At 45.8% G+C, this 26,786-nt stretch overlaps 1 protein-coding gene across 1 annotated transcript; it reads left to right on the top strand.

The window, feature by feature from the left end:
• The first annotated feature begins 5,723 nt into the window (after window positions 1-5,723).
• Window positions 5,724-25,984, top strand: MYL3 (myosin light chain 3). The gene is made up of 6 exons (XM_073676457.1): window positions 5,724-5,838; window positions 5,964-6,113; window positions 7,114-7,287; window positions 16,938-17,015; window positions 21,458-21,490; window positions 25,855-25,984. The coding sequence occupies exons 1-5, from the start codon at window positions 5,760-5,762 to the stop codon at window positions 21,484-21,486; spliced, it is 510 nt and encodes a 169-aa protein (XP_073532558.1). The 5' UTR covers window positions 5,724-5,759; the 3' UTR covers window positions 21,487-21,490; window positions 25,855-25,984.
• Window positions 25,985-26,786: the final 802 nt, after the last annotated feature.

Below are 26,786 nucleotides of genomic sequence, written 5' to 3'. Positions count from 1 at the left end.
GAAACTCTCTGCCCCAGCGTACAAGGTCTTAAGCCAATCAACGAACCCCCCCGGCAGGCCATACCTCAGAAGGACAGACCAGAGGTACTCATGATTAACCCGATCAAACGCTTTTGCCTGGTCCAATGACAGCATGTACCCCTTCCAGTGACCAGCCCTACCCTGCTCCACCGCCTCTCGGACACAGAGTACAGCACTAATTGTACTGCGGCCCGGAACACAGCAATGCTGGGCCCCCGAAAGGAGTTGGGGTGCAAGTTTCACCAGCCGATTAAACAGCACCTTTGCCAAAACCTTCCTGTCTGCATTGAGAAGCGCTATGGGACGCCCGTTCTCAATGCAAGATGGGTTCTTACCCTTTGACAAGATGATCAGGGCAGACCTCCTCATTGACTTTGGCAGAGTGCCCGAGGAAAGACACTCATTGAATACCTCAGTCAAGAGGGGAACCAAGGCGTCCTTAAAGGTCTTATAGAATTCAGATGTTAAGCCATCTGGACCGGGAGATTTCTTTAGGGCAAGCCCTTCAATCACCAACTTAACTTCCTCTTCCCTGATCATCTCTGTCAAAACGCCAAGAGAGGGATCTACCCCTGGTTCGGGGACGGCTTCAGCCAGAAAAGCCGACATCTCATCCCAATCCAGATCCCTCTTCCCCAAGAGGTGCGAGTAGAAGGATCTGACGACCTCCAGGATCCCTGATCTGGATCTTTTCAGGGACCCCGCAGTGTCATCCAGTCCTGTAACAACTTTACTATTCACTGACATCTTGCAGTTTCTGTAAGGGTCGGGCGAGCGGTACTTCCCGTAATCCCTCTCAAAAACCAAAGATGCGTGTCTATCATACTGACACCTCATTAGCAAAGATTTCACTCTGGAGATCTCCTCGCGGCTACCTCCAGTTGAGACAAGATGCTCGAGTTTCCTCCTCAGGCCCTGATACAGGCGGTACCTGTCCAGGCTCCTGAGGCTCGAGAGCTGGCGGAAGAATCTCGCCACCCTTTTCTTAAACATCTCCCACCACTCTGACTTACTACTACAAAGATCCAGTAAGGGTACCTGGCTCTGAAGAAAATCCTCAAAGGACTGTCTTATCTCCGCTTCTTCCAAGAGAGACGAATTGAGCCTCCAAAAGCCTCTTCCCATCCGGGGGGTCTCTGTAACATTCAGGGAAAGCAAAATCATACAGTGATCGGAGAACTCCACCTCAACAACAGATACTGCTGAAGAGACGGCTTCCTCCTTTAAATAAAACCTGTCTATCCTGGACCTACAGTTACCTCTATGATAGGTGAACCCCTCGTGGCCTGCGGTGTGCCGGATGTGGACATCCACCAGGCGAGGCTCACTAGCTATACTATTAAGGGCGACGCTATCATAAGTCAGCTTGTCTCTGGAACCTCCTCTATCCCGGGGCCTCGTGACAGTGTTGAAGTCCCCTCCAAAGACGACCTGCCGACTCGTAGAAAGGTAGGGCTTGATCCTCGTAAAGAGACACTTCCGGTCCCACTTAGATTGGGGACCATAGATGTTAATGAGCCGGAGCTCTTGTCCCTTCATGAGGACATCTAATATCAGGCACCTCCCCATTTCTAACTCAATAACCCGTCGGCATTCTACCGGTGCGGTAAAAAGGACCGCCACTCCGCTGTACGGCTCGGCCGCAAGAGACCAATAGGAGGGCCCGAGTCTCCACTCCCTCTTAGCTATAAACACCTCTGCCATATTTGGCAGCCTGGTCTCTTGCAAAAAGAAAATGTCAGCTTCAACCCGGCTGAGAAAATCAAAGGCTGCAAATCTAACCATATTTGACTTAATGGTGGCGACATTAATGGACGCCAGCGTCAACGGAGTGGGTACCGCCATCATTGGTGATTGAGTTAGATGGCTTTCTTCTTCCCACTCCCCTTATCCTCTGCCTCAGACGAGGAATCCTTCCCCTCTTTAATGACATAGAGGTGTCCATTTCAGCATTTTTCCTTCTTTTCTCGTCCTCGTCTCCGGACTCTGGGCCAGTCCCTCCCCCCAAGGACCTTGCATCCCCAGGAGAAGGAGACTCGGCGCCCCCTGTAAGCTCCGCTGAAGCCGGAACCTCACCCTCAGCCTCCTCCTCAGAGGAAGAGATGTTATCAAGGGCTTGGAACCGGTTAGAAAGACCAACCAGAGGGGAGTCGGTTTTACCTTCCTTAGGTACCTTGGTCAGAGCGGGAGAAGATGTTTTATCTCCCTTCTTTTTCTTCTTTTTGGTGCCGAGCTTACGCTTGTGCTCTAGTCACCACTTATTATCCTCATCCATACTTTCATAATGGGAGGATTCTGAGGCAGAGGCGGTTTCCTCCCTGTGGATCCTCCTGACCTCCTCATCCAACTCATCATCCCTCGGGGCCTCAGCAGCAAGACTGGCATCCAGGACAGGGGCTGCCCCGGTAGTCTGGGGCTCGCCCCGCTCCCTCTCCTGTCTGCGCTTGTCTAGACGCCTCAGCTGGGCAGGCGTCTTTTTATTGCTTTTCTTCCCTGGCCCCTCAGCTCCCCCACCCCTGCAAGTCCCCTCCCCAGCAGAATCGGCCTCACGGCTTTCTCCCACCGGGGTCTCGACTGCATTAGCGAAGGAGCGAGGACAACGGCTGAATGGGTGACCTAACTCACCACACAGGTGGCACCTAATCTCCACACAAGAGGCAGCAAGATGGCCGACACCCCCACACATCGCGCATTTCTGCACAGTGCAGTTTGCACTGAAGTGTGTGGGGTCGCCGCACCTGTGACAGAGCTTCGGTTGCCCCTGGTAGAAGACCAGGATACGATCCCTACCCAGGAAGGCAGACGATGGAATGTAGGCAACCGTACCACCTGAACGCTTAAGTTTTACCATAAACGTCCAGGCCCCTGACCAGATACCAAACTCGTTGCGGTTTTACTTTGGCATCTCCACCACCTCTCCATACCGACCAAGCCACGTCATGATGTCATAGCAAGAAAGCGACTTGTTACGAGTCATCACGGTCACTTTCTTGATCTGGTTTTGGCGAGACACTGCCTGAACAGCAAAGTCTCGCCAGCCGGGCTCATTTTTTGCCAACTCATAATTCGCCCAGAAGAGCTCAAGCCCCTCCGGCCGAACAAAGCTGACATCAAACTCAGGCGTGGAATAGGGATGTATCAAGGCGTAGATGTCAATCGCCTTGAAGCCCATCCTCAGCAGGAGCTCCACAACTTTAGACCTTGGAGGACATGCATCACTGCCCCTCCACCGAAGACGGACCACATTCCTACGCACACTGCCTGGCCCGGCTGTTTGGAGGGACCACACTGTATCCCCCCCTTTTTGCTCTCGGAAGGCCCCGAGGCCATGCCTCTCTATCCAGAAGGATAGATCAACCTCTCGACCCTCTACCATTAGTGATCTCTCCCCCTTCTTTAGAGCCTCCAGAAGGCGCCGTTGCAACATGCCATCCCCAAAGCCCGGAGACGAGGAGGATGCCCTATTTGCCCCGGAGGTGACACTGGCATAACTCTGGACAGGTGTTGCCACCCCCGGGGGGGCAACCGGACCAGTGACCACATCAGCCCGAACAGCAACACCATTACCCACCTCCATCTCACCCTCCACCAAACCAGCAACCACACGACTAGACAATGAATTAGCCTCATTCACCCCCACCACCACATTCATTCCTGCTGGACCAGTAACAATGGTGGATGACCTTTTGACCTCCGCATCAGGCACAAGGGGCTCAGTCACCTCCATAGAGCTGGAGGCGACCTCACCCCCGGTCTTATGTGTGCCCTCCACATCATCGGTCGGTAATTTCCGCTGTTGGCATTCGGTATAATGTGCCGCTGATCTTTAGCTGCTGTTAGGCGCCGCTGATCTTTAGCATCAGGATCTTCCGGACCAGCGACGCCAACACAAAATAGCACTTTGGTGGGAGGACCGGAACGCTCAGCCCCGACAGCACCCTCACACTGCCGCCGCTTCTCAACTAAGTGATCAGCGGCAACAGCATTCAGAGGTGCCGAGGCTACCGGAGCTGCCCCCGACACCGGGCTGCTCCCCCCTCCCACTGAGGAGCGCACCACAGCATCGTGGCCTGACGGAACGCCCGCCGCCGGGCCGCCCTCACTGTCCAGCCTCTCGGCTGATGCACCTCCTGCTGCGTCCCCACTACTACAAGCAGAGACGGAGCTCTGCGCCTCACTACCGCGCTCTGTAATCTCCCCGCGCCTTTGCACCGGATTCACAGCAGAACCCGGGCTGGGCTGGGCAACGGGGCTTATACAGCGAGCTGAGCCTGCCGCCGACTCAGGGGGTACAGGGAGGGGGGCATATACGTATCTTACCGCTTCCTGCAGCTTTGGCTTGGTCTTCTTTGCCTTTTTGTGGCCCCCAGGTGCCTCTTCTGGTAGATCGTCACCAAGATGGAAGTTTTGGAGGCACACTGGGGACTCCAGGAGCTTAATCTCCGCCATTAGCGCCCCTCCCTGGCCGCTGCTGTCACTGTCCTCCCCAGAGCCGGCAGAACTGCGACCGGATGTCACTGTCGCCTGTCCTGCAGGGAGCTCACTGCACGTGGCCTGCGGGTGACTTTGCAGGCTGCCAGGTGGGGCTTCCTGCTGGTCATCATCACTCTCATCATCCACCTGGCTCTCAGGCTGCAGCCCTATCTGCCTTTGCTTTCTGGTATCAGCCATTTCTCTGTAGCGGTCTTCATTTATTAGTTTTTCTTTGAATGGACCACTCTGCTCCCTGATGTCAGCTTTCCTCAGTTCCAGCAGGTGAATCTCACTGGTCAGTCGCTTTACCTCGGCCTGGAGTTTAGCCTTGCTCTGTTTGGAGGCCCCTGCAGCTTTGGCGCTTGTGCAGCGCAGCTCCTCCCGGAGCCTCCTGATGAGCTTACTGGCATCTTCATACTCACGGAGGTGGATCATGACCCGGGAGGCATAGGTGGACACAGACTCCCGGGGTCCCTGCAGCGCCCATTCCCCCTCAGGGAGGTCGGCCTCACCTCCGTGAGCACTCAGCTTTCCTCCGGAAGGAGCACCATCTTGCACGCCGCTGTCAGGCTTTTCCTCCATGCTGGAAGCCTTGCGGCTTCTCTGGGTCTCCACAAACCCAGGGGGAGTAGGAGACACATTGCTGCGACTCCTGGTGGAGCGTCTCACCCCCGAGTCCTCTGATGTGCAGGCCGGTTGCTGGTTTCTTCTGCCCCCCGCCGGCCTGGTTCGGGAAGCAGAAGCCTGGGGCTTGGCTCCCTCACTCATCCCAGAAACCCGCTCCCTCCCTGGGAAAGAGAGAAAGCAGGTCCCCAGGTGGAGAGGTGTTGGTTTCTCAGAGATCAGGAGCTCACAGCAGGATCTGCAGCCACCACACCCGCAATCACCACACTGACTAGCAGCTGATCAGAGCTGCACCCAGTATGCTGCTGGTGCAGTCACTGTGTACATACATTACATTACTGATCCTGAGTTACCTCCTGTATTATACTCCAGAGCTGCACTCACTATTCTGCTGGTGCAGTCACTGTGTACATACATTACATTACTGATCCTGAGTTACATCCTGTATTATACTCCAGAGCTGCACTCACTATTCTGCTGGTGTTGTCATTTCACAGGCACATTATCAGTGATTTGTGATGAGTACAGCCTTTTCCTCAGGCGACTTTTTCAGTCTCTTTCATTGTAACTTTCATGTCAAACTTGTTATTTTGTGTCATCGCTCTGCTGCGGCTTGAAACGGAACATAATCCTGCCGTCACATGAGGCTGCAGATGTCTCACCGCACAGCAATGGGAACACGATTCCAGGAAAGCCAGCTAATAATAAAAATTCATGTGGGTGAGCGTCCTGTGTAAAGTCGCACCAAACCAAATATTTGTTCAGATTTAGCATAATAACCAAAAAACGTTACCATCTCAGAAATAGGTGACCGCACAGGCTGAGGCTTCTCTTTATTTTGGCAGAATTTAAGGAAGCGTTCTCACTCTTTGATCGGACCCCTAACTGCGAAATGAAAATCACCTATGGACAATGTGGCGATGTGCTGAGGGCGCTGGGACAGAACCCGACTAATGCTGAAGTTTTAAAAGTTCTCGGCAGACCCAAGCCCGAAGGTTCGTGAGTATTTGTAATGTCACTGATCCAGAAGGAAGACTCTGTGAGTACAGAGAGTCAATGCACCTTCTCTGGTATAGAGTGAAGGCCGGGATTATTTCTAGGTAGTAATTACCACTGGACATGGCCGCCAAAGTCTGACCCAGAGAAGAAAAACACAAATTATAAACAAAAATTGTAGAATATCCAAAGGAAAAACAAAAATAATGTCTCACAAGCCCAACTGGCTAAATGTATCTGAATATTATATATGAGAATATTAAGAACCTGACTGCCGAGCAAAACTTATGTCTGATTACGTAAAAGTTCTAAGCCTTCTCGGCCACTCGCTTGGGCCATGAGGCTATGGAGACACTCTTAGTCCCTCATTCTGGGTGGCTTCACCGTGTGTCGGGCACAGGATAGAGATCTTACCTAGGTCGAAGCTTCTGTAGGTTTTCTTTCACCCAGGCTAAAGCTTTAGGCTATGTGCCCACGTTGCATTTATGAAGCAGAAAATTTCTGCTGCATAAATGCAAGTCCTCTCCCGGAAAAACGCATGCGGAATTCCGCACGCGTTTATCGCGCGTTTTTCGCGCGTTTATCACGCGTTTTCCACATGCGGAATTGCCTTGCGTTTTTTATGCATTGGACTATGGCAATTCCGCTTGCGGAAACGCAAAATTAATTGACATGCTGCGGATTTTTGAACGCAGCATAAACGCTGCGGAAAAATCCGCAGCATGTGCATAGAACTTGCGGAATCCCATTGGGGACCATGGGGTGCGGGTTACCAAGCGTTTTACAAGCGTTTCCGCTGCGGAAATTCCGCATCAAAAACGCTTGAAAAACGCTACGTGGGCACACAGCCTTATTTTATTGCCTGTATCTCCACACCTTCACTAGGGCAGACTGGCTATATGGCCTATGCTTGCTTTACTATTGCGATTTGTCAAAGCTGTGTAACATTTCATCCATGGGGGTCACATTTTTCCTTTTTCTTCACAATGTTTTTTGCAGAACTTAACACAAAACTTATGGATTTTGACACCTTTTTGCCAATGTTACAACACATCTCCAAGTCTAAGGAAAAGGGCACCTACGAGGACTTTGTAGAGGGTCTCCGAGTCTTTGACAAGGAAGGCAATGGCACCGTCATGGGGGCAGAAATTCGCCATGTATTGGCTACCTTAGGTAATTCCTTGCCATTAGATTGTTAGAACCTTGCTGTTAGGTTTTTTTTCCTTTGCTGGTCACATGACTTTGTTGGCCTATTTAGTCCTGCTCCGCCCTTCTGGCTTTGCTGGACTTCATTGTATATCTACTTTCTAGCTAGCCTGTGCTCTGTATCTAACTCTGTTAGTTTGCTTGGTCTACTGACCTCTATGTTCTATCTATTTTGTTTGTTCGTCTGTCTGCTACTATTTCTGTTAGGAGGTGTCCCATATTCCTCCCAGTCCTTAGTACTTGTAGAGATTCCCTCCCCACATCTATAGGTCTTCGTACAGACTAGATTAGGACTTTAGCAGGTCTGATCGCAGGATCAGGTTCCCTGTTACATCGTAGGGATTCAGCTGAGTCTTATAGTAGGGACAGATCTCCTCTCTTTCCTTAACTCTGGTAGCAGAACATAACAGTAAGTCCAGCCAGCAAATTCTCTAAGGAAAGATTTTTCTGTTCCATCATGGTGTCGGTTCAGGATTTGGCTCATCGCCTGCAGGGACTCTCTCTGGAGGTGGCCAAGCTCCGTCAGCACGTGAGTAACTGTCCTGGAGCACATTTCTTGGAGCCTAAGGTATGTTTGCCGGATTTATTTTTTGGTGAACACCGAGAATTTTTTTCATTTAAAAATGCTTGCTTATTGTATTTTCGTTTGAGACCTAAGTCCTCTGGGGATGAATCCCAGCGCGTAGGGTTCATAATGTCACTTTTGCGCAAAGAGCCTCAGGAGTGGGCCTTTTCTTTGCAACCTAGTGATTCATGCTTCAGATCAGTGGATAGTTTTTTTTCTGCTTTGGGACTATTATATGATGATCCTGACCGTGTCGCATCAGCTGAGACTGAGTTGAGACGTTTAAAACAAGGATCGGGTAATGTGGAAAAATATTGTACACATTTTCGTCGTTGGTCCACTCAAACAGGGTGGAACGATTCTGCTCTGAAAAGTCTATTTCTTGCTGGGCTCAGTGAAAGGGTTAAAGACCTGCTAATTGCTTATCCTACACCTGAGGATTTGCAACAGGCTATGCAATTAGCTATACGGGTGGATAGAAGACTGCGTGCTAGGGTTAATGAGAGCAAATCCTCTGCTATGTCAGTTTCTGGTTATGATAATGTGTGTACTAACAGTGGTGAACCGATGGAGATTGGATCGGTGGCACCTCGCTCTCAAGAAAAAGACCGTCGTTTTTCGGAAGGCTTGTGTTTCTATTGCGGAAAATCTGGTCATTTGATTAAAGGCTGTGAGCTTCGTATGAAGAAAGAAAAAAAAATGGTCAGTCACGCCCGTATTGCCTGTTTAAATTCCAAGGGTATATTTTTAGCTGCTTCCACGATTGCTCAGAAAAAATTAATGGAATTTCGGGTGTTTGTTGATTGCGGGTCTACTCTGAATGTAATTGATGGGGGATTCGTGGAAAAACTCAATTTAAAACCTGAACCTTTATCATCCCCCATTGCTGTGGTCTCTGTGGATGGCTCCCCTTTGAAGAATATTACTCTCAAGGTCAGTGAATTTCCTCTCACTATTAATGGTGTTCACCATGAGAAATTGGATTTGGTAGTGTTGAATAACTTGCCTTCTCCAGTAATATTGGGATTGCCTTGGTTAAAATGTCACAATCCTGTACTGGATTGGTCTACCAGTGAAATTAAATCCTGGAGCCATAAATGTTATGACAAGTGTTGTAACGGGCGTATTGCAGCTTTGGATAGGGGAGAATTGCCTGTTCCTATTCAGGATTTTTGGAGAGTTTTTTCTGAGAAGGAATCGCAGGTTTTGCCTCCCCATAGAGACTATGATTGTTCTATTGAATTTGTCCCTGGAGCGACTCTTCCTAAAAGTCGTTTATTTAACCTTACTATTCCTGAGAGGAAGGCTTTGGAGGAATACATACAGACAAGTTTGGCCGCCGGTCACATTAGGCCCTCTAAGTCTCCTGTGGCGGTTGGATTTTTTTTTGTAAAAAAAAAGGACGGCGGTTTACGTCCTTGTCTGGATTTTCGTGAGATTAACAAAATTACGGTACGCAATCCTTACCCACTGCCATTGATTCCTGATTTATTTAACCAGTTAGTGGGGGCCAAGTGGTTCTCTAAAATTGATCTCCGGGGGGCATACAATCTGTTGCGCATGAAGGAGGGTGATGAATGGAAGACTGCTTTTAACACTCCTGTGGGTCATTTTGAGAATCTGGTTATGCCTTTTGGTCTTACCAATGCTCCAGCATTTTTTCAGAATCTTATTAATGACATCCTTAGACCTTTGATCGGTAAAAATGTGGTTGTGTATTTGGATGACATTTTGATTTATTCGCCAGATCTGGAGTCTCATTGGCGGAGCGTGCGTGAGGTATTACAGTTATTAATGGACAATTCGCTTTTTGCTAAGCTGGAGAAATGTGAGTTCGCTGTACAGAGAATTAGTTTTTTGGGCTACATTATCTCCAGCAAAGGTTTTGAGATGGATCCGGTTAAGGTTCAGGCTGTGCAGGAATGGCCTAGGCCTATTGGTTTGAAATCGATACAGAGGTTTTTGGGTTTCGCCAATTACTACAGAAAATTCATAAAAAATTTTTCTAGTATTGTCAAACCTCTGACTGATCTCACCAGGAAAGGTGCTGATGCGGTTCAGTGGTCTTCTGAGGCCATTGAAGCTTTTGTGTATCTCAAGGAGAGGTTCACCTCTGCTCCCATCCTTATGCAGCCTGATGTTACTAGGCCGTTTTTGGTTGAGGTTGATGCTTCCTCTGTGGGGGTTGGTGCAGTATTGTCTCAGGATAACGGGGATGGAGTACATCCCTGTGCCTTTTTTTCAAAAAAATTTTCGGAGACTGAATTGAATTACGATATTGGTAATCGGGAATTATTGGCTATTAAACTCGCATTTGAACACTGGCGTCACTTCTTGGAAGGTGCGGAATTTCCCGTTCAGGTTCTTACGGATCATAAAAATCTGATATATCTTGATGCTGCCAAGCGCCTGAATGCCCGTCAGGCTAGGTGGGCACTGTTTTTCTCGCGGTTTAATTTCTCCGTTACTTACATCCCTGGTACTAAGAATGTTAAGGCGGATGCCTTATCTCGCAGTTTTTCTCCCATAGTCGGTGCTGAGAAAGAGGAGACCATTTTACAAGAAGGTGTTGTGATAGCTGCTTTAGACTCCGTTTTGGAAGATGAGATTCTTAAAGCTCAGGAGAATGCCCCATCTAACACTCCTCATTGGAGGTTGTTTGTGCCTGGGACCTTTAGGAGAGATTTGTTTGTTGAGTGTCACGAATCTCGGTTGGCAGGTCATCCCGGAATCTCTGAGACCAAGAGACTGGTGGGTCGCAGTTTTTGGTGGCCTGGATGGCAGAAGGAAGTCATTAAGTGGGTGCGCCAATGTACTATATGTGCTAGATCTAAGTCCTCACATACTCCTGCTGCGGGGTTGCTTTGTCCTTTGGAGGTCCCCAGTGCTCCTTGGACACATTTGGCTATGGACTTTATAACTGACCTTCCCCCCTCTGAGGGTTTTACTGTCATCTGGGTGGTCGTGGACCGTTTTAGCAAGATGTGTCACTTGGTTCCCTTCGTCAAACTGCCCTGCGCTAAAACTCTCGCTAAGGCCTTTGTCAAGGAAATTGTCAGACTTCATGGCGTTCCTACTGACATTGTTTCTGATAGGGGTCCTCAGTTCGTGGCTCGTTTTTGGCATGCCTTTTGTGACAGGTTGGGAATTCATTTGTCGTTTTCGTCCGGATATCATCCTGAATCTAATGGCCAGACAGAAAGGAAAAACCAGGATGTTGAGCAGTTCTTGCGTTGTTTTGTGGCAGACAATCAAGAGGGGTGGTCTGAGTTTCTGCCACTTGCCGAATTTGCTCTGAACAATCATACATCTTCTTCTGCTGGTTGTTCGCCTTTTTTTTGTTGTTCTGGGAGACATCCGTCGTTTGGGTCGTTCTCCAAGTTGGGATCTGCCGTGCCTGAGGAGGAGAATTTTTCCGGTGATTTGGAAAGAGTTTGGACGGATGTGCGTGGTAATCTTCAGGAGGCCAACAGAAAATCTAAAGACTACTTTGATAGGAAACGACAGGAGGTTTTGTTCGCTGTTGGTGACATGGTTTGGTTGTCCTCTAGGAATCTGCGGTTGAGGATTCCTTCTAAGAAATTGGGTCCCAAGTTTGTAGGGCCCTTTAAGGTGCTTCAGGTTGTCAACCAATCTGCTGTTAGGTTGGAGGTTCCTACCTCCTGGAGAATTAATCCGGTCTTTCATGTCTCTCTGTTAAAAAAAGCTGTTGTGTCGGATGGTGACGCCTCTGCCTCTGTTCCTCCGGTGGTGGAGGACGGGGAATATGAAATTTCTCGCATCCTTGACTCTAGACGGTATAGAGGTAGTTTGCAGTATCTTGTGGCCTGGAAAGGTTTCGGACCCGAGGATAACTCTTGGGTGAGGTCAGATGATGTTTCCGCGTCCAGACTTATCAGAGCGTTTCACAGGAGATTTCCTGATAAGCCTGGTCCTAGGGGATCCGGAGGATCCTCTTAGAAGGGGGGGTACTGTTAGAACCTTGCTGTTAGGTTTTTTTTCCTTTGCTGGTCACATGACCTTGTTGGCCTATTTAATCCTGCTCCGCCCTTCTGGCTTTGCTGGACTTCATTGTATATCTACTTTCTAGCTAGCCTGTGCTCTGTATCTAACTCTGTTAGTTTGCTTGGTCTACGGACCTCTATGTTCTATCTATTTTGTTTGTTCGTCTGTCTGCTACTATTTCTGTTAGGAGGTGTCCCATATTCCTCCCAGTCCTTAGTACTTGTAGGGATTCCCTCCCCACATCTATAGGTCTTCGTACAGACTAGATTAGGACTTTAGCAGGTCTGATCGCAGGATCAGGTTCCCTGTTACATCGTAGGGATTCAGCTGAGTCTTATAGTAGGGACAGATCTCCTCTCTTTCCTTAACTCTGGTAGCAGAACATAACAGTAAGTCCAGCCAGCAAATTCTCTAAGGAAAGATTTTTCTGTTCCATCATGGTGTCGGTTCAGGATTTGGCTCATCGCCTGCAGGGACTCTCTCTGGAGGTGGCCAAGCTCCGTCAGCACGTGAGTAACTGTCCTGGAGCACATTTCTTGGAGCCTAAGGTATGTTTGCCGGATTTATTTTTTGGTGAACACCGAGAATTTTTTTCATTTAAAAATGCTTGCTTATTGTATTTTCGTTTGAGACCTAAGTCCTCTGGGGATGAATCCCAGCGCGTAGGGTTCATAATGTCACTTTTGCGCAAAGAGCCTCAGGAGTGGGCCTTTTCTTTGCAACCTAGTGATTCATGCTTCAGATCAGTGGATAGTTTTTTTTCTGCTTTGGGACTATTATATGATGATCCTGACCGTGTCGCATCAGCTGAGACTGAGTTGAGACGTTTAAAACAAGGATCGGGTAATGTGGAAAAATATTGTACACATTTTCGTCGTTGGTCCACTCAAACAGGGTGGAACGATTCTGCTCTGAAAAGTCTATTTCTTGCTGGGCTCAGTGAAAGGGTTAAAGACCTGCTAATTGCTTATCCTACACCTGAGGATTTGCAACAGGCTATGCAATTAGCTATACGGGTGGATAGAAGACTGCGTGCTAGGGTTAATGAGAGCAAATCCTCTGCTATGTCAGTTTCTGGTTATGATAATGTGTGTACTAACAGTGGTGAACCGATGGAGATTGGATCGGTGGCACCTCGCTCTCAAGAAAAAGACCGTCGTTTTTCGGAAGGCTTGTGTTTCTATTGCGGAAAATCTGGTCATTTGATTAAAGGCTGTGAGCTTCGTATGAAGAAAGAAAAAAAAATGGTCAGTCACGCCCGTATTGCCTGTTTAAATTCCAAGGGTATATTTTTAGCTGCTTCCACGATTGCTCAGAAAAAATTAATGGAATTTCGGGTGTTTGTTGATTGCGGGTCTACTCTGAATGTAATTGATGGGGGATTCGTGGAAAAACTCAATTTAAAACCTGAACCTTTATCATCCCCCATTGCTGTGGTCTCTGTGGATGGCTCCCCTTTGAAGAATATTACTCTCAAGGTCAGTGAATTTCCTCTCACTATTAATGGTGTTCACCATGAGAAATTGGATTTGGTAGTGTTGAATAACTTGCCTTCTCCAGTAATATTGGGATTGCCTTGGTTAAAATGTCACAATCCTGTACTGGATTGGTCTACCAGTGAAATTAAATCCTGGAGCCATAAATGTTATGACAAGTGTTGTAACGGGCGTATTGCAGCTTTGGATAGGGGAGAATTGCCTGTTCCTATTCAGGATTTTTGGAGAGTTTTTTCTGAGAAGGAATCGCAGGTTTTGCCTCCCCATAGAGACTATGATTGTTCTATTGAATTTGTCCCTGGAGCGACTCTTCCTAAAAGTCGTTTATTTAACCTTACTATTCCTGAGAGGAAGGCTTTGGAGGAATACATACAGACAAGTTTGGCCGCCGGTCACATTAGGCCCTCTAAGTCTCCTGTGGCGGTTGGATTTTTTTTTGTAAAAAAAAAGGACGGCGGTTTACGTCCTTGTCTGGATTTTCGTGAGATTAACAAAATTACGGTACGCAATCCTTACCCACTGCCATTGATTCCTGATTTATTTAACCAGTTAGTGGGGGCCAAGTGGTTCTCTAAAATTGATCTCCGGGGGGCATACAATCTGTTGCGCATGAAGGAGGGTGATGAATGGAAGACTGCTTTTAACACTCCTGTGGGTCATTTTGAGAATCTGGTTATGCCTTTTGGTCTTACCAATGCTCCAGCATTTTTTCAGAATCTTATTAATGACATCCTTAGACCTTTGATCGGTAAAAATGTGGTTGTGTATTTGGATGACATTTTGATTTATTCGCCAGATCTGGAGTCTCATTGGCGGAGCGTGCGTGAGGTATTACAGTTATTAATGGACAATTCGCTTTTTGCTAAGCTGGAGAAATGTGAGTTCGCTGTACAGAGAATTAGTTTTTTGGGCTACATTATCTCCAGCAAAGGTTTTGAGATGGATCCGGTTAAGGTTCAGGCTGTGCAGGAATGGCCTAGGCCTATTGGTTTGAAATCGATACAGAGGTTTTTGGGTTTCGCCAATTACTACAGAAAATTCATAAAAAATTTTTCTAGTATTGTCAAACCTCTGACTGATCTCACCAGGAAAGGTGCTGATGCGGTTCAGTGGTCTTCTGAGGCCATTGAAGCTTTTGTGTATCTCAAGGAGAGGTTCACCTCTGCTCCCATCCTTATGCAGCCTGATGTTACTAGGCCGTTTTTGGTTGAGGTTGATGCTTCCTCTGTGGGGGTTGGTGCAGTATTGTCTCAGGATAACGGGGATGGAGTACATCCCTGTGCCTTTTTTTCAAAAAAATTTTCGGAGACTGAATTGAATTACGATATTGGTAATCGGGAATTATTGGCTATTAAACTCGCATTTGAACACTGGCGTCACTTCTTGGAAGGTGCGGAATTTCCCGTTCAGGTTCTTACGGATCATAAAAATCTGATATATCTTGATGCTGCCAAGCGCCTGAATGCCCGTCAGGCTAGGTGGGCACTGTTTTTCTCGCGGTTTAATTTCTCCGTTACTTACATCCCTGGTACTAAGAATGTTAAGGCGGATGCCTTATCTCGCAGTTTTTCTCCCATAGTCGGTGCTGAGAAAGAGGAGACCATTTTACAAGAAGGTGTTGTGATAGCTGCTTTAGACTCCGTTTTGGAAGATGAGATTCTTAAAGCTCAGGAGAATGCCCCATCTAACACTCCTCATTGGAGGTTGTTTGTGCCTGGGACCTTTAGGAGAGATTTGTTTGTTGAGTGTCACGAATCTCGGTTGGCAGGTCATCCCGGAATCTCTGAGACCAAGAGACTGGTGGGTCGCAGTTTTTGGTGGCCTGGATGGCAGAAGGAAGTCATTAAGTGGGTGCGCCAATGTACTATATGTGCTAGATCTAAGTCCTCACATACTCCTGCTGCGGGGTTGCTTTGTCCTTTGGAGGTCCCCAGTGCTCCTTGGACACATTTGGCTATGGACTTTATAACTGACCTTCCCCCCTCTGAGGGTTTTACTGTCATCTGGGTGGTCGTGGACCGTTTTAGCAAGATGTGTCACTTGGTTCCCTTCGTCAAACTGCCCTGCGCTAAAACTCTCGCTAAGGCCTTTGTCAAGGAAATTGTCAGACTTCATGGCGTTCCTACTGACATTGTTTCTGATAGGGGTCCTCAGTTCGTGGCTCGTTTTTGGCATGCCTTTTGTGACAGGTTGGGAATTCATTTGTCGTTTTCGTCCGGATATCATCCTGAATCTAATGGCCAGACAGAAAGGAAAAACCAGGATGTTGAGCAGTTCTTGCGTTGTTTTGTGGCAGACAATCAAGAGGGGTGGTCTGAGTTTCTGCCACTTGCCGAATTTGCTCTGAACAATCATACATCTTCTTCTGCTGGTTGTTCGCCTTTTTTTTGTTGTTCTGGGAGACATCCGTCGTTTGGGTCGTTCTCCAAGTTGGGATCTGCCGTGCCTGAGGAGGAGAATTTTTCCGGTGATTTGGAAAGAGTTTGGACGGATGTGCGTGGTAATCTTCAGGAGGCCAACAGAAAATCTAAAGACTACTTTGATAGGAAACGACAGGAGGTTTTGTTCGCTGTTGGTGACATGGTTTGGTTGTCCTCTAGGAATCTGCGGTTGAGGATTCCTTCTAAGAAATTGGGTCCCAAGTTTGTAGGGCCCTTTAAGGTGCTTCAGGTTGTCAACCAATCTGCTGTTAGGTTGGAGGTTCCTACCTCCTGGAGAATTAATCCGGTCTTTCATGTCTCTCTGTTAAAAAAAGCTGTTGTGTCGGATGGTGACGCCTCTGCCTCTGTTCCTCCGGTGGTGGAGGACGGGGAATATGAAATTTCTCGCATCCTTGACTCTAGACGGTATAGAGGTAGTTTGCAGTATCTTGTGGCCTGGAAAGGTTTCGGACCCGAGGATAACTCTTGGGTGAGGTCAGATGATGTTTCCGCGTCCAGACTTATCAGAGCGTTTCACAGGAGATTTCCTGATAAGCCTGGTCCTAGGGGATCCGGAGGATCCTCTTAGAAGGGGGGGTACTGTTAGAACCTTGCTGTTAGGTTTTTTTTCCTTTGCTGGTCACATGACCTTGTTGGCCTATTTAATCCTGCTCCGCCCTTCTGGCTTTGCTGGACTTCATTGTATATCTACTTTCTAGCTAGCCTGTGCTCTGTATCTAACTCTGTTAGTTTGCTTGGTCTACGGACCTCTATGTTCTATCTATTTTGTTTGTTCGTCTGTCTGCTACTATTTCTGTTAGGAGGTGTCCCATATTCCTCCCAGTCCTTAGTACTTGTAGGGATTCCCTCCCCACATCTATAGGTCTTCGTACAGACTAGATTAGGACTTTAGCAGGTCTGATCGCAGGATCAGGTTCCCTGTTACATCGTAGGGATTCAGCTGAGTCTTATAGTAGGGACAGATCTCCTCTCTTTCCTTAGCTTTGGTAGCAGAACATAACATAGATAAGCATTTATTCTTAATATAATTATTATTATTTACTTAGAACAACTAACGAAGTTGCCCAACTCAATGGACCTGATTTTCACAAATGTATCCTTTATGATTAGGGGAAAGAATGACAGAAGAAGAAGTTGACAAACTGATGTCTGGGCAGGAAGATGCCAATGGTTGCATCAACTATGAAGGTAATTATTGAATATTTCAAGGAATTTGAGTAGCAGATATCAAGCCTGCAAGAATTAATATCAGCCAAACAGGAGTAGTATGTTGATCTCATGGTAATTCAGTATTATATGCCACTGACTCTCAAATTTTCATTAAAAGATTCTCATTTTTTTGTTATTGCTACAAGCATCTTACTGCATCAAATGTCATGTCAGAAAAATGTTTACATAGGAATTTTGAAAGTACCCATAGCAGTACCTTAAATATTCACAAACAATTATATCTGATAATATGTTAATCAAGCCATAGTCTAATGTAGTGTAGATGATGAAGGTAGTGGAACACAATAGCTCTTTAAAGATTTCTTCAATTCAGGCACCACTGTGCTATTTTACTTACTGTGTTTTATATCAGCACATACATATGTTGATATTGGCATCACTGAACGTACCCATTGCGGTTACCTGATCATCATCCAATACTTTTAATACAGTATGTTAATATCATATAAAAGTTGTTCAACTTATCTCATATTTTCGAACAATATATATAAAAAAAAAAAGAGGGCATAAGTTTAGGCCCAAATCTCTCCCCAAAAGAAAATGGACAGCAACATACTGTAGAGCATTGAACTTTGGCCCTTTACAATTTTTTTTTATCCTACCACACAGGGTAAGTGGAGGGGATTAAAAAAAAAAACATTTTAATTGTCCCCCAACCCAGAAATAAAATATTAACTGCACCCTAATCTTATTGGGTATTGTAAGAAGATCAACAGATTAGAAAGCTATCGCTGAATATACACTATACAAGGATCGAGACCAATATTATCACTCGACAGTGACCATACAGTGGTAAATACCAATTCTGCAGACTTAATAAGTGGATAAAGTATCCTACATGCAGTGACTCATGGTGACATCCTTTCTGACGGGAAACGTTCACTTTTCGCATCTTTTTCATCTGACGTCACCAATCATGCGGTGACATCGTCGTACCGCCTGCACCCGGACGCTGATGTTCGTGCATTCCTTCCTGCTCCACCATAAGCTGTAAAAGTATCGCCAACATCTTGGGGGCGTCGATACTGTCCAGAGTGGCGCTCACCCTGCAGGGGTCATAGCGGCTGCAGAGATATTTATTTGCATTGGCCGCAGAGTTACATTCGATTCCCAAAGTAAAATGTTCAAGGCTGTAATGTGTTCAGTCATCGGACGGAATCCTGATCCAAACATATAAAATAACAATGCAATTAAGTAACCGAAGAGGAAAAAATCCCATTGCTAAAAAATAGTCAAATAAAAAAAAAAAAAGGAAACGTCTCACTGAGTGTGGAAACAATGTCTGATGGTTGTAGAACTTGGACATTTACTGAAAATCTCATTAGGAATATTGGCAAAAACATCAGGAGCGAAATTCCTGCCACCGGCCGCGACCATGTGTGATGTCAGGGAGAGAAAAGAGGGAAACAGTCATCACTGACTGGAAGATACCTGTACAGCTGATATAACATAGGGAACTATACCACTATACTAATCAGTACTGTTACATAGGACTGCTGGACTAATAAATAACCTGTACCCAAAGTTACCACTCTGTGTTATCTGTGGTGTTACATAGGACTGCAGGTGACATCTACTACATTATCTGTACTCAGAGAGTTATCACTGTGTTATTTGTGGTGTTACATGGGACTGCAGGTGACATCTACTACATTATCTGTACTCAGAGAGTTATCACCGTGTTATCTGTGGTGTTACATGGGACTGCAGGTGACATCTACTACATTATCTGTACTCAGAGAGTTATCACTGTGTTATATGTGGTGTTACATAGGACTGCGGGTGACACCTACTACATTATCTGTACTCAGAGAGTTATCACTGTGTTATTTGTGGTGTTACATAGGACTGCGGGTGACACCTACTACATTATCTGTACTTAGAGAGTTATCACTGTGTTATCTGTGGTGTTACATAGGACTGCAGGTGACATGTACTACATTATCTGTACTCAGAGAGTTATCACTGTTATCTGTGGTGTTACATGGGACTGCAGGTGACATCTACTACATTATCTGTACTCAGAGAGTTATCACTGTGTTATCTGTGATGTTACATAGGACTGCAGGTGACATCTACTACATTATCTGTACTCAGAGAGTCATCACTGTGTTATCTGTGGTGTTACATAGGACTGCAAGTGACATCTACTACATTATCTGTACTCAGAGAGTTATCACTGTGTTATCTGTGGTGTTACATAGGACTGCAGGTGACATCTACTACATTATCTGTACTCAGGGAGTTATCACTGTGCTATCTGAGGTGTTACATAGGACTGCAGGTGACATCTATAACATTATCTGTACTCAGAGAGTGATCACTGTGTTATCTGTGGTGTTACATGGGACTGCAGGTGACATATACTACATTATCTGTACTCAGAGAGCTATCACTGTGTTATCTGTGGTGTTACATAGGACTGCAGGTGACATATACTACATTCTCTGTACTCAGAGAGTTATCACTGTGTTATCTGCGGTGTTACATAGGACTGCAGGTGACATCTACTACATTATCTGTACTCAGAGTTATCAGTGTGTTATCTGTGGTGTTACATAGGACTGCAGGTGACATCTACTACATTATCTGTACTCAGAGAGTTATCACTGTGTTATCTGTGGTGTTACATAGGACTGCAGGTGACATCTACTACATTATCTGTACTCAGAGAGTTATCACTGTGTTATCTGTGGTGTTACATAGGACTGCAGGTGACATCTACTACATTATCTGTACTCAGAGTTATCACTGTGTTATCTGTGATGTTACATAGGACTGCAGGTGACATCTACTACATTCTCTGTACTCAGAGAGTTATCACTGTGTTATCTGCGGTGTTACATAGGACTGCAGGTGACATCTACTACATTATCTGTACTCAGAGAGTTATCAGTGTGTTATCTGTGGTGTTACATAGGACTGCAGGTGACATCTACTACATTATCTGTCCTCAGAGAGTTATCACTGTGTTATCTGCGGTGTTACATAGGACTGCAGGTGACATCTACTACATTATCTGTACTCAGAGAGTCATCACTGTGTTATCTGTGGTGTTACATAGGACTGCAGGTGACATCTACTACATTATCTCTACTTAGAGAGATATCACTGTGTTATCTGTGGTGTTACATAGGACTGCAGGTGACATCTACTACATTATCTGTACTCAGAGAGTGATCACTGTGTTATCTGTGGTGTTACATAGGACTGCAGGTGACATCTACTACATTATCTGTACTCAGAGAGTCATCACTGTGTTATCTGTGGTGTTACATAGGACTGCAGGTGACATCTACTACATTATCTGTACTCAGAGAGATATCACTGTGTTATCTGTGGTGTTACATAGGACTGCAGGTGACATCTACTACATTATCTGTACTCAGATAGATATCACTGTGTTATCTGTGGTGTTACATAGGACTGCAGGTGACATCTACTACATTATCTGTACTCAGAGAGTTATCACTGTGTTATCTGTGGTGTTACATAGGACTGCAGGTGACATCTACTACATTATCTGTACTCAGAGAGTTATCACTGTGTTATCTGTGGTGTTACATAGGACTGCAGGTGACATCTACTACATTATCTGTACTCAGAGAGTTATCACTGTGTTATCTGTGGTGTTACATAGGACTGCAGGTGACATCTACTACATTATCTGTACTCAGAGTTATCACTGTGTTATCTGTGGTGTTACATAGGACTGCAGGTGACATCTACTACATTATCTGTACTCAGAGAGTTATCACTGTGTTATCTGTGGTGTTACATAGGACTGCCGGTGACGTCTACTACATTATCTGTACTCAGAGAGTTATCACTGTGTTATCTGTGGTGTTACATAGGACTGCAGGTGACATCTACTACATTATCTGTACTCAGGGAGTGATCACTGTGTTATCTGTGGTGTTACATAGGACTGCAGGTGACATCTACTACATTATCTGTACTCAGAGAGATATCACTGTGTTATCTGTGGTGTTACATGGGACTGCAGGTGACATCTACTACATTATCTGTACTCAGAGAGTTATCACTGTGTTATCTGTGGTGTTACATAGGACTGCAGGTGACATCTACTACATTATCTGTACTCAGAGAGTTATCACTGTGTTATCTGTGGTGTTACATAGGACTGCAGGTGACATCTACTACATTATCTGTACTCAGAGAGTTATCACTGTGTTATCTGTGGTGTTACATGGGACTGCAGGTGACATCTACATTATCTGTACTCAGAGAGTTATCACTGTGTTATCTGTGGTGTTACATGGGACTGCAGGTGACATCTACATTATCTGTACTCAGAGAGTTATCACTGTGTTATCTGTGGTGTTACATGGGACTGCATTCTCTGTATATTAATGTTTCTTCTTGTTTCTCGCCCGCAGCCTTTGTGAAGCACATCATGGCCAGCTGAGCAGGTACGGTTCACCTCCAGGATTAGTGTCACCTCTCACACTGACTATAATAAGTTTCCTTCTTGATCACTAATGGGTAAAAACTACAAATGTAACAAAAAGCCGAGGTCGGTGCTGATACAAACACGGAAAAGGATCATAAAGGAGCAAACCCCTAATTACTGAAAACTTCATTCCTCAACACTGAAACACCAAGAAGGAAAAGTCGTGGAATTATGTACAGGATGGATAGACATGTGCCAGGGCTAAACCTGCTCCTGTGGCTGCAGCGTCTCCGGACTTGTCTCCATCGAGCACATCGGGGACATCATTGGTTGGTGATTACACAGAGCTGCCGGCAGCGTCTCCGGACTTGTCTCCATCGAGCACATCGGGGACGTCATTGGTCAGTGATTACACAGGAGCTGCCGGCAGCGTCTCCGGACTTGTCTAGATTGGGGACATCATTGGTTGGTGTTTACACAGGAGCTGCCGGCAGCGTCTCCGGACTTGTCTAGATTGGGGACATCATTGGTTGGTGTTTACACAGGAGCTGCCGGCAGCGTCTCCGGACTTGTCTCCATTGGGGACATCACTGGTCAGTGATTACACAGGAGCTGCCAGCAGCGTCTCCGGACTTGTCTCCATTGGGGACATCATTGGTTGGTGATTACACAGGAGCTGCCGGCAGCGTCTCCGGACTTGTCTAGATTGGGAACATCATTGGTCGGTGATTACACAGGAGCTGCCGGCAGCGTCTCTGGACTTGTCTCCATTGGGGACATCATTGGTCGGTGATTACACAGGAGCTGCCGGCAGCGTCTCTGGACTTGTCTCCATTGGGGACATCATTGGTCGGTGATTACACAGGAGCTGTAGGCAGCGTGTCCGGACTTGTCTCCATTGGGGACATCATTGGTCGGTGATTACACAGGAGCTGCCGGCAGCGTCTCCAGACTTGTCTAGATTGGGGACATCATTGGTCGGTGATTACACAGGAGCTGCTGGCAGCGTCTCCGGACTGGTCTCCATTGGGGACATCACTGGTCGGTGATTACACAGGAGCTGCCGGCAGCGTCTCCAGACTTGTCTAGATTGGGGACATCATTGGTCGGTGATTACACAGGAGCTGCCGGCAGCGTCTCCAGACTTGTCTCCATTGGGGACATCATTGGTCGGTGATTACACAGGAGCAGCCGGCAGCGTCTCTGGACTTGTCTCCATTGGGGACATCACTGGTCGGTGATTACACAGGAGCTGCCGGCAGCGGATCCTGATGATTTGTACAATCAGCGGCAGAACCTTCCTCAGACGACCATTAATGACCTCAGTGACCGCAGCCGAGGCCGGAGGTGCCGGGATTTCTGCACGAGGCTCAGACTTGACTAAATAATCCAGACGTTTGGAAAATTTAGTTTCCATTTTTCCATCATTTCCAGATCAGTGACGTCTCCATCCTGGGACTTCCAGAATTCCAAAAACTTTTCCTTCTTCGTTTTGCAATTTCAATGTTGAGGATTGTAGTTATACAAGACATCATACAGGAAAACAAGATCAATTGTATAAAATCAAGAAAATGTGACCTCCCTGTTATAGCTGGCTAAATGGAAGGGTTAATTGTATACGGTGATACTCTGAGTATTAGAAGAAGAGAACAAAGCCTGAGGTCATTTATAAAGAAGAAAAGGTGTGTTAAGTGTAGTGAGGTCAAAAGCTAATAACTGGTCCAAAAAAGAGTACGGTAATTATGGAAATAAAAAAGTGCAAACGGTACAAAAATAGCTGAAGTTGCAGATGAATAATGCCATAAATATCATGCACTTCAAGGTAGAGCGTGAAAAAGAACTGAAAGTGAGCAATAATATGGAAGCCTCTGATGAAGCTGCGAAACGAGTGGACCCCAGATGAAGCAGTAAAATGAGTCCTATCCACAGCCCCTGCTTTTGGTTTTGCTTTTCTTTCAGGCACTATGTGGCTTCCATTTTATTGATTTTTTTGCATTACTTTTTAGCTTTTTGATCTTTTAACTCTTCACACCCCTTCTCTTTATATATTGCCTTAGGCTTTATTCAGTTCTTCTAAAACTCATCATATAACATTAATCATGTCCTTTCCTTTCCCAGGGGAAGTGTGGATCTATTGAGTGAACTCAGAAGCCGAGTATACATAGGGCAGGTGCCGGCTGTGCTGTACAGGCAGAACCTGCCGTTTTCACCACTTAAATACCACTGTTAAACCCTGTCAATGGCACTTGCATTACACAGTCTTTGTGGCTTGTGGGGTGTCCTTTCTGACGCCCATCACCTGCCTCTCTCCTATGTCTTCTAATGATGTGTCATGGGCTGCAAAAAAAGATTATTAATTTCACAAGATAATCAAATACTGAAATATTGCAGTACATACATGACCGAAAGTGTTTGGCACCCTTGAAATTGTTCCAGAAAATGAAGTATTTCTCCCGGAACATTATTGCAATTACACATGTTTTGTTATACACAGGTTTATTTCCTTTGTGGATATTGGAACAACACAGAAAAAAAAAGGCAAATTGGACATAATTTCAAACAAACCCCAAAAATGGTCAGGACAATATTGTTGTCACCTTTCCAAAATTGTGTGCAAAACAACTTTGTTTCCAGCATGTGATGCTCGTTCACACTCACCTGTGACAAGTAACAGGTGAAAGCAATATGAAAATCACACCTGAAACCAGGTAAAAAGGGGAGAAGTTGACTCAATCTTTGCATTGTGTGTCTGGAGAACAGAAAGAGGAGAAGAGAACTGTCTGAGGATGTGAAAACCAAAATTGTTGAACAATATCAACAATCTGAAGGTTACAAGTCCATCTCCATAGAACTTGATGTTCCTTTGGTCATGGTGTGCAAAATAATCAAGAAGTTTACAACTCATAACACTGTATTCTCCCTGGACGTGAATGGCAGAGAAAAATAGATGAAAGGTTGTAATGAAGGATGGTCCGGATGGTGGATAAGCAGCTCCAATCAAGATCCAAAGAAATCCAAGCTGTCCTGCAGCCTCAGGGTGCATCAGTGTCAGCGCGAACTATCCATCCACATGTGAATTAAATGATACGTTATGGTAGGAGACCTCGGAGGACCCCACTGCTGACAGAGACATAAAAAAACTAGACTGCAGTTTGCCAAAATGTACGTGAGGGAGACAAAATTCTTCTTGTGGACAGATGAGACCAAGATAGAGCTTTTTGGTAAAGCACATCATTCTACTGATTACCCAAAACAAAATGAGCCCTATAAGGAAAAGAACACAGTACCTACAGTCAAATATGGTGGGGGTTCACAGATGTTTTGGGGCTATTTTGCTTTCTCTGGCACTGGGTGCCTTGACAGTGTGTGAGGCATCATGAAATCTGAAGATTACCAAAGGATTTTGGGCGGCATCATAGTGCCGAGCGTCAGAAAGCTGGGCTTGTGTCCAAGGTCATGGGTCTTCCAGCAGGACAATGACTCCAAACACACTTCAAGAAGCCCCCAGAAATGGATGGAAGCAAAGCGCTGGAGAGTTGTGAAGTCCGGATCTAAATCCCATTGACACCTGTGGAGAGATGTTATGATTGCTGTTGGGAGAAGACGTCTTCACATACGAGACCTGGAGATGTAAGAAGAGTCCAAGATCCCGGCTGAGGAGTAAGAAGCTGATGGTTATAGGAAGAGACTGACTGCAGTTATTTATTCCACAGGGCGCAACCGAATATTAAGTGGAAGGCGCCAATAATTTTGTCCGGACCTATTTTGGGGCTTTGTCTGAATTTATGTCCAATTTGCCTTTTTTTTCTCCATTATTTTTTTCGTCTTGTTCCAATACTCACAAAGGAAATAAACCCGTGTATAAGAAAACATGGGGAATTGTAATAATGTTCTGGGAGAAATATTTAATTTTCTGGAGCAATTTCGAAGGTGCCAACACTTTTGGACATGACTGTAGTACAAGATTGATCACAGGTTTAAGTCCTATAAAAGGACTAAAAAATTAAGTTAAAATTTAATTGAAAAAAGTTTAAATAAAAAAAACACAAAACTTTGAAGCCTTGCCATTTTTTCCCCATCCAAAAATAAAGGAGTAAAAAAATTAATTATATTCAGTATCACTGAGTCCATAAAAGTCCGATCTGTGAAAGCACAAAATGATTTAAACTATAAAGAAAGGCTACAAAGAAAAAAAAACAAAAACGAATTGCCAGAACTTCCGGTTCAAGTTGTCGCACCTCCCTAAAAATACAATAAAAAGCCATCCAAAGTCATTCGCACCGCAAAATAGTAACAATAAAACACCCCGAAAACAAGACACTGCTCTTTGTTGTTTCTTCTGTTTTCTTTTTTTCTGGTGCTTATTTGTTACTTTTGTTGCAGAAATGTCCAAGTCTCCGGGAACCAACAGCGCCGATGCGTCTGCTCTACCGGTGCTGGAACCCCCCCCCCCCCTCATTGATCATTCCCTGGAGAGAAGACCCCAAAAGTCAAATGAAAATCCCCCAGGAAGGAAAAGTGAATAAATTCCATGAAAACAACACTGTTCTGTTTAGTCTTCTTTCATCCGGTGCCGTCCTGCGATTTCGGGTTGCGTCCATCGATGTCGGAATCCCCAGTGACGATGACTGGAAGTCCTTGACATTTCCTTCTGTGAAGTCAATTGTTTTAATGTTATTCCTGTTCCTGGGAAAGCTGGATGACGGATCATCATGGCTCCTGCAAGGGTCGAACAACCTTCCCATAGTTTGCTGTTGCTTTTATGACCTGTAGAGGGCGTTGTACAGAAAAGCTTCAGGTTTTCTCTCGAGCTGCAGCTGTGGTGCTTGAGGTTTTCATGGTTGGATGTTCCATAGGACCCAACCCCCCCCCCAAAAAAGCCAACATTTTAAGAATAGCAAGAGAGGAAGTGACGGGGCTCGTCTGCCCTTTAATTTCCACTTTCCTTTCGAGCTCTGCCATGTGGACTTAGTCATTGCGGGATTAGATTACCAGCAGATGAATACAACTCCGGATCGTCATCTGTAATTTGCAAGGTTATGGAAGGTTTTCCTTCTTCCTTAAAAAATATAAAATATGATGGGGGATCAGATTCAGGTTGGAGCAGGAAGATTGTGAGATGTAAAGCCTGGAAAAAACCTTAAAGGGGAATTCCACCTTCAGTTCTGGCAGGGACGAAGCTATCGGAGGTGCAGAGGTGGCAATAATCACTGCTAAGTCATTATTCAGATGAAGCGTGCAATGTCAATGATGAATCCCCGCTGACTCATTGTATTGGCGACTTCTGGGGGGGTTTTCAATCTCCAGCGAGGGCT

This window comes from Phyllobates terribilis, unplaced genomic scaffold (genome assembly GCF_046119375.1).
Source record: "Phyllobates terribilis strain yellow unplaced genomic scaffold, ASM4611937v1 Scaffold_4__5_contigs__length_816908805, whole genome shotgun sequence".
Classification (NCBI taxonomy): Eukaryota; Metazoa; Chordata; class Amphibia; order Anura; family Dendrobatidae; genus Phyllobates; species Phyllobates terribilis.
Note: the sequence above shows the minus strand (reverse complement) of the source record. Positions and strands in the feature narration are given on the sequence as shown.